Here is a 19,519-nt window from a genome sequence, read left to right as displayed (position 1 = left end):
AAGTAAGTGCATTGTGTTTGGGATCTTCATCCCAAACACATCCGCTCCTGGGTGAAGGAGCGCGTTGAAGGGATTGGGATGGAGGGAGTTGTGTTTTGATGAGCGTTGCTACCCTGGGGGTGTTTGAGAGAAGGTGATTGTTGTTTACCTTTTTTCTTTTTAATTATTATCTTAATTAGTGTAGGATGCTTCTAGGAATATTTATGCAGATTTTTTTTATTATTTTTAATTTAGGATGTCTTTAGGAATGTTTATATAGTTAATCGCTACGCTTTAGCAAAATGTAAATTCATTGAAGGTTCTTTTCAAAGCCAGTTTGAAGGTTCTTTTTAATGTATCATTTTCATCGACTCAAAGCATATCTTTTAAAGTGGCGGAATAGAAGAAATTAAAACCATAACACTACAATACATTAAAATTATGGTTCCTGAATAGCAATTAACTGAGTTTTGTTTTCAAAATATATCAGATTAATTATTTTAATTAAGCAACTACTTAGGACATTAGGGCAATTGAACGTAGCTGCAGGAATGTATCATTTATTAATGGTTCCATTGGAACTCCAGCTCAATTTTACTTAATCCCATTGAGTTCAGCCCGCATATGACTCAGCCCTTTGCAACTCAACCCTATTTCTTTGGAAGGTTTGTTATCTTTAAATCCATTAAGTCCATTTATTGACAAGATTTGTTCTCTACTTATATTGTTCTTTTACTCACCCTGCAGCATTCGAAATTGCAGGGTTAGTCCAAAAATTTTCTTTGGAACGAAATGGGACTAAACATTAAATTCTAAAAGCCCCTCCTCCCGCACACTTCCTTTGGATTTATCTGGAGGGTTGCTGAAAGTTATAAATTTGGGCATAAAACTTTGATTTTGTGGTTTTGGGCGATTGCCCCTCCCCACCTTCCTGCATAATAGCTGATTTCCAATGAACTTGATTAACACAGGGAATATGCTAGCTGGAGTGTACTGGGAAGACTTTAGTAAGTCAGTGCATTGTGTTTGGGATATTTATTTTGGGGTGCTGTAAGTCTGGGGAGCTGACTGGGAGCTGGGGAGCTGACTATTATTAGTGTGCTGTAAGTCTGAGGAGCTGACTGGGAGCTGGGGAGCTGACTATTCTGGGGCGCTGTAAGTCTGGGGAGCTGACTGGGAGCTGGGGAGCTGACTATTCTGGGGTGCTGTAAGCTTATGGCCAACGAATTCCCAAGTAACATCTAAATTTGAGATGCCATGTGAGAAACGATTCGTCCTTCTACAAGACAGAGGAGAGCTTTTGATATTGTAAAAACGTTTCATTTACATATGAATAAGCTTAAAATCTTCCATTTAAATGGAATTGGGCTGTTTTCTTCGAAGCCCTAGTAATTTTTCTCATTGTCACATTCTCATTCATTTTGTTGTTGATTTTTTTGTTTAGCAGAGGAGGGGGCGTTTCTCCCTCCCATGCCGTGCAGGATCCTTGTCTGTACATACCAATACTTTCTGGGATTCCTTTTATCATTTTATTTGTAATTTTGTTTTTGTAGTACGTATAAAAAATTTATCTCTCTCATTCTCTCTATGGCATCCTATTATCTTCATTGTTTTCTTTTTATTCGGCGTGTAAATATTATTCGGTAGCCATTAATGGAAGTTCATACAATCTTTTTTTTGAATGGAATAAACGTATTTGTCTGCTTAATTACGTGATTATAATAAAGTGCTTCTTCCCTATGTTAAACGCCTATAAGTCCCTAAAAGATTGTTAAAGAGTCTATTGACTTGTTTTGAGGGACATAAATAAATTTAACTCATTATATATGTAAGTTGGCTTGTTAGAAGAAATAATTTGCCAAAAATTTGCATCAAAAGTTGGATGACTCTGGGCATTAAGACAGCAGGATCTTTTTTTTTTCTTTTTTTAAGATTGCCAAGTCAAATTTGGAACTCAAAAAACTTTTTCTTTCAAATTCTGTCTCTTTACAATTTGTAAATTAAAATAGTAAATAGTAGGGCAACAATTCACGGAAATATAAAGGAGAAGCATCTTTATTTTGATTTTCCTAAGGATAATACAAAAAAAGGTGATCGTATTGTTCAATATTGTCCTTGCCCCTCCTTAAACATTTTGCTATTCATTTCAAAATTCAGGAACATTCTTGTATATATAAATTTTTTTTTTAGTTAAATAAGCAATGTTTTGATAAAATGAAAAGCTTCTTTTGATTCTTTTGCTGGGGGCCTTTTGAACTCCATCGTATGCTAAGTTGTCAAAGTGCAGCCTCGCATTGCTACCTGTGACTGAGGAAAGGTTTTTAGAAATAGAAAGGGAAATTTAAAACTCGCTAGTTTCTTAATACAATTACTTCATTTGCTTTCTAATTCATTTGGTTTCGACATTATAAGGCCCAATTCTCCAAACTTTAAGGCCTTAAGGATGTTTCCAGCTAACTAACCTTGCAGGATATTTATCCACTATCGATATTAAACATACACAAATTTTTTTGAAAAGGTACGCTTGGAATAATTAGAAATATACTTGGAATACCACCTATAAGGCCTAAAATAAGATATGAAGTACCAAGGATAGTGAAAATGAAATCTGATAACTTGATTTGGTTCAGTAGGAACTTGCACTGTCACCAAGGTCTTTAGACATATAGAAAGCCATATAGAAAGCCATATAGAAAGATCAGGAGTTTAATTTTTCGTACAAATACCCTCTGAATGCCGCTAAGTAGCTTTTGGTTGTAGTGGACACTAAATTTAAAAAACAGGAACCTGGGTGAAAAATAAGAGAAAAGGCTAAGAAATACGGCTCTAAACAGCTCAAGAAGATGTAGCTTCCCTCTGAGGGTATAGCTGCCCTCGAGAATCAACAGACTGTTAATATTTGAGGGTTTACGGACAAAACGGATTGTCAAATTTAACTAATTAGCTTTGCTTATTTATTTTCATGTTTCAACATGACAACACTGATGAAAATATGGTACTTCCCTTAAAACTTTATATTTTTGAAACAACCAAAAGAAAAATCTTAGAAAATCACGGTTTTTATGCATGAATAGATCTAACATTGGGCCAGAGGGCTAAATTGTTTTATTTCAATGTCCTTGGTACTTTAAAGGGCTTAAAATGAGTATTACTTAGAATAGTTAGAAATAGAATAATTAGAAATAATTGTAGAATACTAGTTAGACAAATAGGAACGAATTACACTTTGGAAACTTAGAAGAGAATACTTACTCCCGGCATGATCTTAGTTTCAACGTCTTCCATAATATCATCCCAGGATTCACCTTTCACGGGTGCTTCCAGGGGCAACAAATCCTTTAAATATCCTGGCTCCACGTTTGGAGTTACTCTTCGCTCTCCGACAGTCTCCATATATTCAGCTATGTAGTCCACCATCTCCTTACCCCTGTTACGGAATTCCTTGCTGTTCATTTCTAAAAATTGGGAGACAAATCCTTTATATTCGTAAAAGTGCTTTTGAAAGATAAAAAAGAAAGACAAATGTACCGTTTAGTCCATTTTTTTAATTTTTGGAATCTGTATAATCATTTAGCTTCTAAAGTCAGCAGCGAATATATCAAAAGGAAGAAAAGGAAATTGCAATCGAAATTTGTTTTATTGAAGTTTTTACTTTTTTTAATTCATTGAAATATCATTCCTTCAAATTATTTGACAAAATTTTCAAATAAATTCTTCATAATTCAATTCTACAAATCATCGTTAATGGGTGAATTAAGAATATTGTTCATGTTATATTATTCAATACTAAAATATCGAGTTCGCGATTTAGTTTTCTGCCTTGAGATATTTTGACGGTCCGAATGGGCTTTCCTTCGATGGCCGAACGACTTAAAACGTATTTTTACTAAAGTAATTATGGAAGTTCTAAGACACTCAATAATTAACATTGAAATATGATTTAACATCTAATAAGCCAATGAGTCACTCATGACAGTATCCTAGAGTTTTTTCGACGGGGGGGAGGAGGGAGGTACTCACCCATGGAGACAAGATCTCTTATGGGAAGCTAACGGATCTTCAGATGTAAAAACATCCATAAAAGGTCATTCAAGGTAGCGTATTTGGAGTATTGTCGCAGTAGTTGGTGGAACAAATGAAGATTTTATCAAGTTAAAAACGGATGTATTTATTCAAAATGGGCGTATTGGCTGTATTCAATTTTGCCAGGTTTCAAGCTGAGATTTATTTCTGGGTTAAGGCTCAATTCGAGATTCTTTCTCCGAAGGTTGGAATATATTACCGTAGACCTTAGTACCTCCAGAGCCATTAGTGGCGCATAGGGCGTCAACAAAGCCTCACCATTCGTCCCGCATTGATGCTGCAGCGATGACATCTTCCCATTCAGGTAGTAGTGAGGTACCAGCCGTCCCCAGATCTCGGTCATATGTTCGTCTCAATGTATTTTTGGGGCGACCTCGCTTTCTTTCATAGGTTGTTCGAGGAATGCGACTCTCTTCCATACGAAGAACGTGTCCCAGGTATGTCCACCGCCTTATTTTCAGCAACTCAATGACTGGATGTTAACCTGTTTTTCTGCGTATTTCACCACTTTTTTTTTTTTTTGTCAGCTTGTATTCAAGATTCTTCTGAATGCGAGGATCCTTTTTTCTTGCTGGGTGTTTATTTTCCAACATGCACTTGCGTAAAGAAGAATCCAGAGTACATTACTGTTGAAGAGTCGGAGCTTCAGTCACATTGAATATTTGTTACTTCTCCAAATAGGCTTCAGTCTATTGAAGGCACCTGTAGCTTATCCAATTCTACGTTTAATTTCGGTCGAAATCTTTCCATCACAGTCAATCCAGCTACCCAGGTACTTGAACTCCTGGACTTATTTTAGATCTTCGTTCTTGCAATTGAGAACAAGTGATGAGCTTGTGATGGCCATCCTCTTCGATTTGTCATCGTTTATCTTTAGCCCGACATTCTCTGCATTTTCCGTGATAATGTCAAGTAGCTGCTGCAACCGTTCTTTAGACTCTTCGAGAAGGACAATGTCATCCGTGAATTTCAGATCGAACAATTGCTTGTTGCTTACTTTTACCCCATAGCCCGATGCGAATCCTAGGGCATAATCCACTATAATTATAAAGAGCATGGGGAAAGTACACACCCTTAAGGAACACCAGACATGGTCTTGAAAAATCTGGTTGAACTGTTTTTGGTCTTTACACAACACTTTGATTCTTCATAAAGTGTTATAACTTATTTTAGATCTTCGTTCTTGCAATTGAGAACAAGTGATGAGCTTGTGATGGCCATCCTCTTCGATTTGTCATCGTTTATCTTTTGCCCGACATTCCCTGCATTTTCCGTGACAATGTCAAGTAGCTGCTGCAACCGTTCTTTAGACTCTTCGAGAAGGACAATGTCATCCGTGAATTTCAGATCGAACAATTGCTTGTTGCTTACTTTTACCCCATAGCCCGATGCGAATCCTAGGGCATAATCCACTATAATTATAAAGAGCATGGGGAAAGTACACACCCTTAAGGAACACCAGACATGGTCTTGAAAAATCTGGTTGAACTGTTTTTGGTCTTTACACAACACTTTGATTCTTCATAAAGTGTTATAACTTATTTTAGATCTTTGTTTTTGCAATTGAGAACAAGTGATGAGCTTGTGATGGCCATCCTCTTCGATTAGTCATCGTTTATCTTTAGCCCGACATTCTCTGCATTTTCCGTGATAAGGTCAAGTAGCTGCTGCAACCATTCTTTAGACTCTTCGAGAAGGACAATGTCATCCGCGAAGTTCAGATCAAACAGCTGCTTGTAGCTTACTTTTACCCCATAGCCCGATGCAAATCTTAGGGCTTAATCCATTATAATTATAAAGAGCATGGGGAAAGTACACACCCTTAAGGAAACCCAGATATGTTATTGGAAAATCTGGTTGTACCGTTTTTGGTCTTTAGGCAATACTCTGATTCTTCATAAAGCGCTATATAATCATATTGTCTCGGAAATTTCGTAGTATTTTAGAACATTCCATAAGCAGTCTCGGTCAACTGAGTCAAATGCCTTTTCAAAGTCAATGAGTAGGAGGTAGACCTTCTTACTCCTTTCTTTTGATTCTTTGAAAAGCATTCTCAGTACAAATATAGATAAAAGTAAAACAGTTCAAAATAGGGATGATACCTTTTTATTGACAGTGAATAGATATAAAATTATTTAACTGGATATTTCGAACACATATACAGTGTTCATCATCAGCAGTAAAACTAAAAGACATGAATAAAAATAAACAAAATTTATACCTGTAGGTATATTAATTATAGGTATAAATTTTGTTAAATATCCAGTTAAATAATTTTATATCTATTCACTGTCAATAAAAAGGTATCAAGTTGTGACAGTTCATCAAGTCTCCTTTTTGAAGAGTTTGAATATAATTCCTTTGCTCTAATCTCTTGGAACCTTCCCTAAGGTCCCTATTTTGGTGAAGAGGGACAGCCAAATGGATAATCAGGTACTAATTGAGTACTTAAGCTTTTCTGCTGGAATGTCATCAATACCTAGGAAACGTCAATTTTATTAACTTCTTTGATGCATGCATGGTCACTTCAGCACTCGGAGGGTCTGTATTGATGTCTAAATTCATAAAAGGGATATCTGGTACATTCACTCGGTCACATGTTCTCAGTCTGTTCAAAAGTTTTCCGAAATGGGAAGACCGTCTCTCGTAAATTTTTTTCTGGATCAGATATGATTAATCCATTTTCGTCCTTGACAAGGGTGATGGGGCTGCTTTGTTTTCGTACTATTCATTTGTCAATCAGTAGAGAGTCTTGGAGTCACCCTTTCTAGCTGCTTCTTCAGCTAAAACTGCTTTCTTTTCAAGGAACTGTCTGTTCTCCTTTCTTGCACTTTTTTTTACCTCTTTATATTTTTTTCTATAATTGTTTTGTTTCCAGCTCTGAAATCCTTGTAGTAGCTATGAACATGGCCTTCTTGAGTGCCTTTCGTTTGTCAATCACTTTCCGTGTTACGTCAGAGATCCACATTTCCTTTGGTTTCTTTCGGAAACCTAGCTTTTCTTCGGCAATCGTCGGCAATTTCTCCCATTTCTCTTCGACACTTTCTGAGTCTTTTGGCTAAACAGCCAAGGCATTAAATTTGTTCCATAACGATATTCAGAAATATCTGGGGACTTTTCGTTAAAGAGAAATCTCCGCGGACTTTTGGAATATATACAGTTTAAAAATTGATGGCAAGCAAAGTAAATTGTCTTTGTTGAATGGTCATCTTTCAGAAGTTTAAAATGATCCGCTAGGAATACGCTGCATTTATATGTGAAAAATTCAGCTTATCATTTGCACATGTACGCTCTTAAAATGCCTATAAAAAAAAAAAAAAAAAAAAAAAAAAAAAAAAAAAAAAAAAAAAAAAAAAAAAACTGCGTTTCTCAAGTTATCTAGTCTCTAGTCCTTAGGATACAATTCGATGCCGCATTTACGAGTATGAAACTGGAACCTTCAACTACTAAAAAAAGAAAATTATTAAGGCCGTGATTAAGTAAAATTGAAAACCTCGAGCTTCAAAATTGAAGTTAGGTTAGCCTTCTGTCTTTTAATTCTCTAGAGACCGTCGGTTGTCAAAACTTAAAATAGCACCAATTATGAAGTCTTGTCAAAAGTTTTGATTGACAGCTTCCTTTGGTGAGATCCTTCTGCCGACAAATATTAATATATTTGGCTGCGTCTTGCAAAGTTTGGTTACCGACCAAGGGGGAAGAGAAAATGAGCAAAAGAGCACTATCATTCTCAAGTACAAAATGCCCATGTATATGCAACATTGACGGCATGCATAGTGTGCATTTTAAAATTTATTGTTTTTCCCACTTTTTTCCCAGGGATAGGCTATTTAAAATACCTCAGTTGACTAATTCGAAACTAAATACCAAAATTAGTTGAAAGCTTTCTTCGAGGATTCCTAGAAAACCAAAGGTTTCTTATAAATAATAAAAAAAAAAAAAATGACTGAAAGTAAGGAGTGACATTAAAACTTAAAACGAACAGAAATTACTTCGTATACGAAAGGGACTATTTCCTCGTGAACGCCCCGCTCTTTACGCTGAAGTTTTTTACTGTTTTAAAAAATAGAGTTAAGAGAAAGAGTCAGACTTTAGCGTGAAGAGCGGGGCGTTGATGAGGAAGTAGCCCCTTTCATATATGAAGTAATTTCTGTTCGTTTCATGTTTTAATGTCACTCCTTACTTTAAGTTGAAAAACACTTGTTTTTATTTAATTTAATTTCTGAACGTTTTTTAATCAATGCATGTTTTGATTTATGCTCTCCGCAGATGAATAATTAAAACGAAATTTGCATATTTATTTTTTTTGGCTAAATGGCTTTCTCATAGTTTTGATCGAATGATTTTGAGAAATAAAGGAGCAGGGGAGGAGGTCTAGTTACCCTCCGATTATTTGGTAACCTAAAAAGGCAACTAGAACTTCTAATTTTTTACGAATTTTTTATTAGTAAAAATACATTTTATTAGTTAAAGATTTACGTAACTTACAAATTAGCTTACGTAAGGAACTTCTGTATTCTCATATTTTTATTACATATATGAGGGGGTTCACCCCCTCGTCAATACCTCGCTCTACACGCCAATGCTTAAATTTTGTCCCGATTTCTTAAGAATGACCCCTGAATCACAAAAGCCGTAGAATAAATAGTTGAAATTTCTAAAAATACTTTAGCGTAAAGAGCGAGGTATTAGGAGGAGGTGAGCCCCTCATATGCGCAATAATTTCTGTTCTTTTTAAGTTTTAATGCTGCTCCCTACTTTCAGTTGAAGAAACTTTGTCATATTTATTTTTTCATTGTTTTTTTCTAAATAATGCTAGAAAATCCTGCGCTCCCTTCATGGAAATTTTCTTCCCCCATGAAAAGTTCACCCAGCATATCCCTCTCTTCTCAACCCCTGCCCCCAACCAAATGAAAACGCCCCTGAAAACGTCTGTACACTTCCCAATAATCATTACTATATGTAAGCACTGGTCAGTGTTTGCAACTTGTAGCCCCTCCTACGGTGACTGTGGGGGAGTAAGTCGTCCCAAAAGACATAGTTATAAGTATTTTCGACTACGCTGAATAAAATGGCTATCTCCGAATTTTGTTCCGGTTACTTTGGGAAAATAATAAGCGTGGGACGGGGCCCTATTTGCCCTCCGATTTTTTGGTCACTTAAAAAGGGCACTGGGACTTTTCATTTCCGTTAGAATGAGTGCTTTTGCAACATTCTAGGACCACTAGGTCGATTCGATCACCCCTGAAAAAACAAACAAACATATAAACACGCATCTGTGATCTGCCTTCTGACAAAAAATACAAAATTCCATATTTTGGTAGATAGGAGCTTGAAACTTCTATAGTAGGGTTCTATGACTTTAAGGGGTTGTTTGTCCCTATTTTCTAAAATAAAGCAAATTTTCTCAGGCTCGTAACTTTTGATGGGTAAGATTAAACTTGATGAAGCTTATACATTTAAAATCAGCATTAAAATGCGATTCTTTTGATGTAGCTATTGGTATCAAAAATTCCATTTTTTAGATTTTTGGTTACTGTTGAGCCGGGTCAAACAGTTCGTTACCACGAACTGTTTGATAAAGTTGGAGGACAAGCAATATAAACAAAGGTATTTTGTTTCAAATGACAATACAATTAAGTATGTAAATACAAAGAAGGATAGAATGTAAGGAAAATGAATTTTCCTGTTACCGGTACTAGACGATTAATCTTATAAGTACGGCTCTCGTATTGGAAGCCCCCGTGGAAATCTGGGATCAAAGCATCCATGAAGAATCCTTTTAGCTTGGGAAAAATCTTATAGGTCCAAAAGCCTGGATCGCGGTCTATCTTTTCAATGTAGAAGTCTTTCTGGGTATAAATCATGAAAAAGCAAGTATCTAGCTGAGCACATTCAAGCTGACATTGTACTTGGTAAAAGTAGTCTTGGTCTCGTTTGAGGTTGACCAGTCCATTCTTTTCATCTTCCATGCAACAGTCCGCCTTAGCCTCTTTTCGATTTTTTATCCACTCGCCTATCCCCAAATTTTTCACAGTTTCGCAGTTGCATACCGCGCTTTGATTTAATTTTCCCCATGATTTCAGCTTTGTGTGCACAACTTTACGGAAGGCTCCTGATTATTTCTCATTTCTAGGTTTCTTCATTGCATTGAAATAATTTATGAAAATTTCACACTCTATTAACAAGCAGTTGATTATACCAGATTGTCATTTTGGTCTCTAGGGGCTATTATCGGCGATCTGAAACGATTCTTTGTGGCAACCGACTTGCAAAAATTTCAGGTAGCTGAAAATATTCTAGGGGACTGTTAGAAAACAGGAAAATACATCGAAAAATGGTTCCAATCATCTTACAGGTTATTGTCTTCTGCTCATGATAGTACCGATTTTGTTCCAAAAACAATATCCTTCATAGAGTACACTTGTGAAAAAGACCTAGACATTTTCTAAGATTTCTAAGCAATTAGAGGAAATAGAGCAAAATCCTTTCAAACATTTTGTGACATCTTCAAGAAGCTATGGCCTGATATTAAAAGCGGCATCTTCCGCCAATGAATACTTGAGTACTTTTTAAATATAAATTTTCAATTTAACATGGGATTTTCGAGTTCCATCAGTTCACTTAATCACGGCCTTAAGCTCTGTCCAAAATTTTTTGCACCTATGGCAGTGCTATTTTAATCCACCTTACGATTTAGCATGAGAATACTTGAAGCAGCAAAATTGCCCATGATTACAAGCTGTTGGCAGGTCCAGCTGACAAAATACAATTTAAAAAACTTCATTAAAACGCTTAAATTGTGAATCTAAGCTCGAATTTGGCTTTAGTCTACAATAGTTTATTCCTTTGATTTCAGTGCCCGTATGCATATATATATATATATATATATATATATATATATATATATATATATATATATATATATATATATATATATATATATATATATATATATATATATATGATATATATATATATATATATATATATATATATATATATATATATATGTATATATATATATATATATACATATATATATATATATATATATATATATATATATATATATATATATATATATATATATATATATATACACATATAAATATATGTATATATAACAAACAAATACAACGTAGAAACAATAGGGAAAGTTTTTTCAAGACAATGGAAATTATTTATGTAGATATATATATATATATATATATATATATATATATATATATATATATATATATATATATATATATATATATATATATATATATATATGGGGTTTGTTAGACCTTGCTGTCTCTTATTGTATTAAATAAAAAAAACAAGTTTTTTCAAATGAAAGTAAGAAGCGACATTAAAACTTAAAACGAACAGAAATTACTCCGTATATGAAAGGGGCTTTCCGTATATAAAAGGGGTATATGAAAGGGGCCTCCTCAACTCCCCATACTTTACGCTAAAGTTTGACTCTTTCTCTTAACTCTATTTCTTAAAACAGTAAAAAACTTAGTACTTTCGTACTAAGTACTTTCGCTGTTGTTATTGTTGTCTCTTTTTTTTTTTTTTTTTAGTGGAATGAAGTAAGCATAATTCTGTGTATATTATACGCTATAATATGTACATTATAGACACTAAAAAAAAAAACTTTTTTTTTAATTGAAAGTAAGGAGCGACATTAAAACTTAAAACGAACAGAAATTACTCCGTATATGAAGCTTTTCCTTCTCAACTCACCGCTCTTTACACTAAAGTTTGACTCTTTCTCTTAACTCTACTTTTAAAGCAGTACAAAATCTTAGCATAAAGAGCGGGGGGTTAACGAGGATTGAATTGCACGGAGGTTTTATTAAAGGAGGGTTGAGTTGCGAGGAGGTTGAGTCCAAGGGGGTTGGAATTGTACGGATATTGAGTTGAGTGGGGTTGTTCCACATGGGAGTAGAGTTACACGGGGGTTCAGTTAAACGAGGGGTCATTTGAACAAGGGCTCAGTTAAATAGATTGAGTTGAACGGTCATCCGTTAAACGGGGGTCCAGTTACATGCATGTCAAGCGAGTGCCTAATTGTGCTTTTTGGGAGCCCTGGCCAGCTCCAACTTCTATGGAGAAGAGGGTCCGTTTCATATTTATGTCAGAAACTGAATTAAAATCAAAGCCAACATAGGTGTGAAGTGATAGTAAATATCTTAGGTGTATTATTTTGATTTTGAATGCTATCTGATCTCTATAGAGGGAAAGAGGTCTTGTCATTCTTGTCATCGAAACATCTACCAAAATGGGTTTTCGGATCTTGAGTAAACTAGTGAAAAGTAAAAGCAGGCTAATTTTTCTAGTTCTCTCTTTCTGAGGCTGTTACCGGGTTTGGTCTTGGCAAGGGAAGAAGGACCTGTATTTTCGCCGTCATAATACAATCAGAATAGATTGTCGAATATAAATAAAAAGAAACAGTAAGTAAGAACTAGTGTCCTACTTATGCTTTTTTGAGATTCTGAGCCGATCCTACCTCTCTGGGTAATGAGAAAGGGAGCATCTATTGTAATATGATCGGCACCCTATCTCAACTTGTCAGTATAGGAACGTTTCCGTACGGAAAGTCAAATAGTTCGTGGTAACGAACTGTAGTAAGGAGCGACCCGGCTCGATAGTAAACAAAACTCTAAAAAATGGAATTTTGATACCAATAGTTACATCCAAAGAATCGCATTTTAATGCTTAATTCAAATATATAAGTTTCATCAAGGTTAGTTTTACCCATCAAAAGTTACGAGCCTAAAAAATTTGCCTCATTTTCGAAAATAGGGGAAAACACCACCTAAAGGTCATACAATATCAACGAAAATCATACCATCAGATTCAGCGTATTAGAGAACCTTATTGTAGAAGTTTCAAGCTCCTATCTATAAAAATGTGGAAAATGTGGAATTTCGCATTTTTTGCCAGAATACAGATCACGTTTTGGTGTTTATTTGTTTGTTTGTTTGTTGGTTTTTTTTTTCCCAGGGGTAATTGTATAGACCCAGTGGTCCTTGGATCTTGCGAGAGGGCTCATTCTAACGGAAATGAAAAGTTCTAGTGCCCTTTTTAAGTGACCAAAAAATTGAAGGGCACCTAGGCCCCCTCCCAAAGTTCGCCTCCCCCTCCGCTAAAGTTCTTTACTGTTTTAAAAAGTAGAGTTGAAAGAGTCAAACTTTAGTAAAGAGCGGGGCGTCGATGAGGAAGCAGCCCCTTTCATATACGAAGTAATTTCTGTTCATTTTAAGTTTTAATGTCGCTCCTTACTTTCAGTTAAAAAAAACTTTTTTTTTTAATTCTATAAGAGACCGTCTACAGCGTGTCCGTTTAGTTGATATTTTTACACATAAAGTTTATTCCTGGAGTTCCACTTACTCCACTGCATACGACAAATACAAAGCAGAGCATACAAGTTTTGTCAAGCAGGATATAGTCGCCTTTGGGGCTTCGCAGCTATGACTAACAGGTCACAGTTATTAACAGCAATTTGCAGGAGCTATTAAAACAACAATTGAAACTATGGTTTATAATTACGAACAAATTATGTGTGTTCTTGCTTTGATAACAGTGACATTAATTGAATTAGTGGGTGGTGGACTGGTATTACTCGTATAACTAGTATTACTAGAATGTGTATGTATAAAAGGATTGACTATAGCAATAAAACGGATTGTATGGGCACTTAATTTCAGTTGAACGTACAGCACGACCAGGCGTTCTAGCCTCATCAGGCGTCTGAAATTCAGATGTTTTGCGGAAATTTGCTTAACCGTAAGCTCCCAAGATTCAAGCAGACTCACGCCTCTGACCCGAACCCTCCAAAAAAAGGACTGGTGACACCAGAACTCGAACCACCATCCTGAAGGACGTAGGGTTTTATTTTCAACAGACATTTAAAAAAGAAAAAAATTATCTTGGTTTCTTTGTGTTACTCAGTAACACAAAATGATCTGCTTTTTTTATATTTTTTTGGTATAAATACATTTTTTTTTCATTTATGGCGTGTTAAAAGTGAAGATTTTACAATTTAAACAAAATAAACGTTTATTTGAATTATTTAGCAATTTTGTCTTCGTTCTTGTTGCAAATTTCTATATAGACAACAGATTTTTTTTTTACATTTTGCCCTTCCCAAAAACAAATAGAACCGCACTTGCCTGAATTGAGCACATTATTATATGTAAATTAAATATGATTGATGCCAAAACATCATATTAATGTAGGCCAATATATAAAAGTAATCAGAGGCATTAAATCACAATCTAAGCCTAATTTCCCAACATTTAAAGTGTAATGCTAAAACTGCGTATTTCAGACATTTAAACAGGGTGGCTTCCTTTTTGGAAGCAGACCAATCCCAAACAGTGTTACTAACTATACGATTTGAAAGCAAGGGTGTCGTCTGATGAAGGAAGGGGTTTTAAACCCCTTTGCCCCTGGTATACAATATATTTGCAGAAGGTTATAAAACTTTTTAACATAAATATAAGAGTTTTTCTGGTAAATTGCACCTATTTGTGATACTTTAGTCCCCAGCCACCTGAAAAAAGTATTTCAGACCCCGCCCAGCTCATTATCTAAGTAAGAATTAATATGGTCAACCTTGTTTAGGGATACGGTATATAGAAAATTTGTTATAATTCTTTTAAAGTGGTCAACTCGAAGAAACTCCTGCAGTTGTTTGTGCACTATTGGAGAGCACATGACTGCCTTCTGTTTTCCTTTATGGTGCCCCTTATTTACTAACTCAAGGGTGGTGTTTAGCTATGTATTGAAAGGTGAGTAAAATGACCTATTCATTTTATTCTTAAGGGATGTGGGGGGGGGGGGGTAAAACCTTCAAGGCTAAAAATACATTTGCGCTTCTCTTTTGAAAAACATATTTAATTTTTAGTTGGAGGTTCAGTTTTAGAAAGTAAAGAAGGCTTAACCATATATTATTCACAGGAATCCATTTTTATCCGGACAAACAACTGAATGTTGGGTGGGGGAGTAACTGGAAAGCCCAGTTGTTCAAAAACAATTACTTACGTGATTATTTTCCAATTTTCTTTAAAATACAAAATGCTATGTCTATGTCCACGCCCATGAAATAGTGTTTACCTGTAAAATATTTTGCCGTTTTCCTAACCTAAAGGTTATTCAACTAATTCGTGGTAACGAACTGTTAGTAAGAAGCGACTCTTTCCAAAAGTAAGGGAATCTTAAAAAAATAATTTTGATAATAATAGTTTGTTTTCAGTAAAAAGCATATGAAGCTCTACCCTTTGGACGTTTAGGGCCGCCATAGCCCTGCTATTATCTGTAGTAATTTGAAATGCTCATTTAATTTTTAATAGGAGGTATATTTTCAAAAAATAAAGAATGCTTGATAGATAATCTTCCCAGGAACTGATTTTATCCAGACAAACAGCTGAATGTTGGGTGGGGGTGTGACTGGAAAGCCCAATTGTTCAAAAGTGATGACTTCCGTGGTTATTTTGCAATTTTCTAAGAACTACAAAATGGTGCTTCTATGTCATTAAATAGTATCCACCAATTGAAATCTCTGCCATGCCGTTTTCTTAACCTAAAGGCTATTCGAAAGTTCCTTTTAACATTTCTTGATAATAAATGTTACATCAAAATTTTGGTTTTTATGCTGATTCCAAATATATAAAAGCTCATCAAGTTCAATGTTACCCATTGAAATCTATGAGCCTGGAAAAATTTGCCTGATTTTTGAAAAAAGGGGTAAACACTCTTAAGAGGTCCAGCAGCCTTCATAAAAATCACACTATCAGATTCAGCATATCAGAGATCCTTACTGTATAAGTGTCTACAAAAATATTGAATTTGGATTTTTTTGCCAGAAGAAAGGTCAAGGATGCATGTTTAATTTTTTTATTTATTTTTTTTGTTCTTTTTGTTCTTTCGAGGTGTGATCATGTCAAACCATGGTCCTAGAAGATCGATAGAGGGCTCATTTGGACGAAAATTAAAAGTGCTAATGCCCCTTTTAAGTGACCAGAAAAATAGGAGGGCAAGAGTCCCCCTTTACCACACCATTTTCCTCCCAAAGTTGAACAATCAAAAGTTTGAGACAACCATTTTATTCAGCATAGTTGAAAAATCTAATAGCAATGTCTTTGAAGATGACAAAACTCCCCACAGCCCCCGAGAAAAGAGTTGTAAGCTTTTAAATTGGCCCATTTTTTACATATAGCATTGGTTATTAGATTTGAGGTGCTTTTCCTGTAATTATTATATTTATTAATGTAATAATAGACCTACATTTATTAATGATAACTTTAAACGAATTGGGACATTTCTATTTGGCTGACTGTTTTGTCCTTTTCTTATTCTTTTTTAACCAAATAATTGCTTTTGATGTATTGCATATCATAGTTAAAAAAAGATAGTTGGTCCTGATAGGCGGTATGTTTGTCCCCTTTGTAAAGATGAGGATGAAGTCTTGGATCATTTTCTCCGGAAATACCTGGTGCTCTTTGATTTACGGGAAAATTATTTATATGGGATTAATTTGGTGGTTCATGGTATTCTGCAAAATAGTAATCCAACCACAACATTATAATGGGAGTGTATATAGATAAATCTTTAGTAAGAAGAAAAAGTTCATATGATTAATTTATTTCGTCGTTAGATTAGGTATTTTCGCGTTGTATTCCGTTTTTATGCGTTGCTTGTAATTTGTACTGTTGTTTAATTTTCTTGCTTGTTTGTTATTTATTTATATTTTTTGTGTGTATATGACTCTTGGGCTTTTTTATCACTTTTACGGGGAGTTTCCTCTTTTTATCGAAAATAAGGCAAACAGGCTCGTAACTTTTGACGGGTAAGACTAAACTTGATGAAACTTATACATTTGGAATCAGCATAAAAATTCAATTCTTTCGATGCATCTATTGTTATAAAAATTCAATTTTTTAGAGTTTCGGTTACTATTGAAACGGGTTGGTCCTTACTTACGGTTTATTGCCACGAACTGTTCGATAAAAACGCTTTTTAAAATGGCAAAAAAAACTTTCTACTGGAAAATATACGAAAATTTTTGGGAGTATTTGTCTGCGGGGATGGGAGGCATTTCTCTCACGGAGAATTTACCATAAGAAGGAAGGTTTTCGAGGGACATTTTCCAGAAGAAATTTTACATGGGGGAGGGGTAGCGAAGGGGAATTCCTGGCAGGATTTAAAGACGGTCAGAAGTTAAATGCTAAAACAAGTTTTTTTTCAACCGGTAATAAGGAAAAACATTAAAACTTAAAGCGAATAGAAATTATTCTGTATATACGGGAGGCTGCCGCTTCCTCTGCCTCTGCTGTTTACGTTAAAGTCAATTTTTTTGGAATACTTCTTGTTTCAAATCACCACCCCTTCTTTTTGAGTAGTCTTTTCTAAAGAATCAGAAAAAATAGTCAAACTTTAGCTTAAAGAGCGAGGGTTGAGGAAGAGACAGTCCCCCTCATATGCTGAATAGTATCAGTTCTTTTTAATTTTTAATGTTGTTACTTACTTTCAGTTGAAAAAATTGCTTTTTATTTAAATTATCGACAAAGACCAAATTAAAGAACTATTTAAACACACTCCTAGATTTTAGAATAAATCGACAAATATCCTTTGCTATTCATAAAGTAATGAATGCTCATACAAATAAGCCTATTCTTCCTCAACGCATGAAAAAAAATGCCCAAATATGATTCAGGTTCGCTTATTAAGAAAATGCATACAACAGCAAAACAAGACAAAAGACATTTACCCCACCCCCAGTTTGCTCCATATCTCAAAATGAGGGTAAAAATGAAAGAAAATAAATCAAACAGGAAAAAAGTAAAACAGCAACCTAATACCATTTGTCACCATCAATCAACACAAATCAGGTGATGCATTTTTTTTTTTTAGCCCAAATGTTATGCGGCCCGAGACAAATAAAAAAACAAAAAATGATTTTATGAAACAGAAATTGAAAAGAAACTAAATAAAGAATCAAACAAAACATATAGATAGCAGGTACTAATGTAGATGAATAAATAAGTCTTACTCACTGAAGTTGGATAAAATAGCTATCCCTTAATGTAATTTATTCCAAGTCCTAAGTTGGGTATAAGAACCACTAGCTCAATCACTCTACCACACTGATGTTGTTTTCGGGTGCTGAATGAAATTGTCAGCAAGAGGTAAGGAAGAGCATTAACACCTCTTCTTAGTCTCTCAAGGTAACGCGGAAGCTAGTGATCAGTGGAGCTTATGATTCCGTTTGACCATTCACCTGTAATTAGCAGTTATTTTGTACCAAAGATCATTCCAGCTTCCACGCTCCTGTAGCCCCGAAGGCTCTTATTGGTCATGATTTCCAGAGAGGGTGTGGGCAATTGATTTGACGTCAGCGATTTCCAGCAGAAGTCAGGAATTTCTGAGACAGTTACGTCAAACTCTCTGTCAGCATTTTTTTTTTTTTTTTGTCAGTTCATTTTGGGCGGAAAAGGCAAAGGACCGATCTTTTATGTACTTCCGGACACGAAATCCATTAATCTTTATAATTATCATTCACCCGTGCTTTTTGCGTGAGCTGATCTTTATAATATACTTTTTTCGAAATGTTTGAAATGTACTTTAAATATAAACAAATGATAGAAATATAAATAGAAATATTGTCTTCGACTGACTTAAAGACGTTTTGACTGATTTCTGGCTAAATTTTGATGTCCTCTATTCAAGCCTTGTCACAAGGACCTATGACCGGTGAATCACCCACGCTTTTTAATACGAACTGAGCTTTGTCAGTGATTCCAGATTTCAAAATTTACTGGAAGTTGGTGCAATAAAGTTTATGTCTCAATTTTTTTAAGAACGACACCTGAAACACAAGAATCGGGTAGAACAATAAGAAGCATAAATTAAAAAAAAATTAAGAAGCATAAAAAAATTAGCGTAAAGAGCAAGGTGTTAAGGAGGAAAGACCTCCTTCGTATACCTAATAATTTCTGTTTGTTTCAAGTTTTAATATTGCTCTTTACTTTCAGTTAAAAACAATGTTTTTTCTCAATTTTTGGTCGTTTTTCTGGATAACGCTAGGAAATCTGACCCCACCTCCACGGAAAATTCTCTCCTCCCACGGATAAATTCTCTAGACAATTCAATCCTGGTGAAAAATTTACCCCGGTCAATTGCCCTTAACATCTCCACAGGTAAAATTGAGTCGGCAAAGAGAAAGAAAGACAGAAGAAGAATGTCGTATAGAAATTCTGACAAATTCCCGCAGTGTAAAATTTCTCCTGAGAAATTCAACTCTTGGAGACCTCCCTCTCCATGTAAATTTCTCCCTGTGGAAAATCCCCCCATCAGAAATTCAACCCTTCCCCTTCCCCCACGAGAAATGTGTGCATACTTCTGAACAACAAATACTATATGCAAACAATGGGCTAATTTTATAACTTAAGGACGTTTCCCC

General features: G+C 35.0%; 1 protein-coding gene across 2 annotated transcripts in view; it reads right to left on the bottom strand.

Annotated features, from left to right (window-relative positions):
• LOC136039615 (aromatic-L-amino-acid decarboxylase-like) overlaps nucleotides 1-18,344 on the bottom strand; it is a 56,745-nt gene extending 38,401 nt beyond the window's left edge. Inside the window, exons 1-2 of one of the 2 annotated variants that reach the window (XM_065723502.1) lie at nucleotides 18,114-18,344; nucleotides 3,232-3,434 (exon numbers count right to left, since the gene is read on the bottom strand). In XM_065723502.1, the coding sequence (XP_065579574.1) occupies nucleotides 3,232-3,432 (201 nt within the window). In that variant the 5' untranslated portion in view covers nucleotides 3,433-3,434; nucleotides 18,114-18,344. Of the gene's footprint in view, nucleotides 1-3,231; nucleotides 3,435-18,109 lie in introns of both variants that reach the window. The other variant, XM_065723503.1, reaches the window with a different exon arrangement.
• Nucleotides 18,345-19,519: the final 1,175 nt, after the last annotated feature.

Source organism: Artemia franciscana, chromosome 19 (assembly GCF_032884065.1).
Source record: "Artemia franciscana chromosome 19, ASM3288406v1, whole genome shotgun sequence".
Classification (NCBI taxonomy): Eukaryota; Metazoa; Arthropoda; class Branchiopoda; order Anostraca; family Artemiidae; genus Artemia; species Artemia franciscana.
This window is presented reverse-complemented; position numbering and strand designations above follow the sequence as displayed.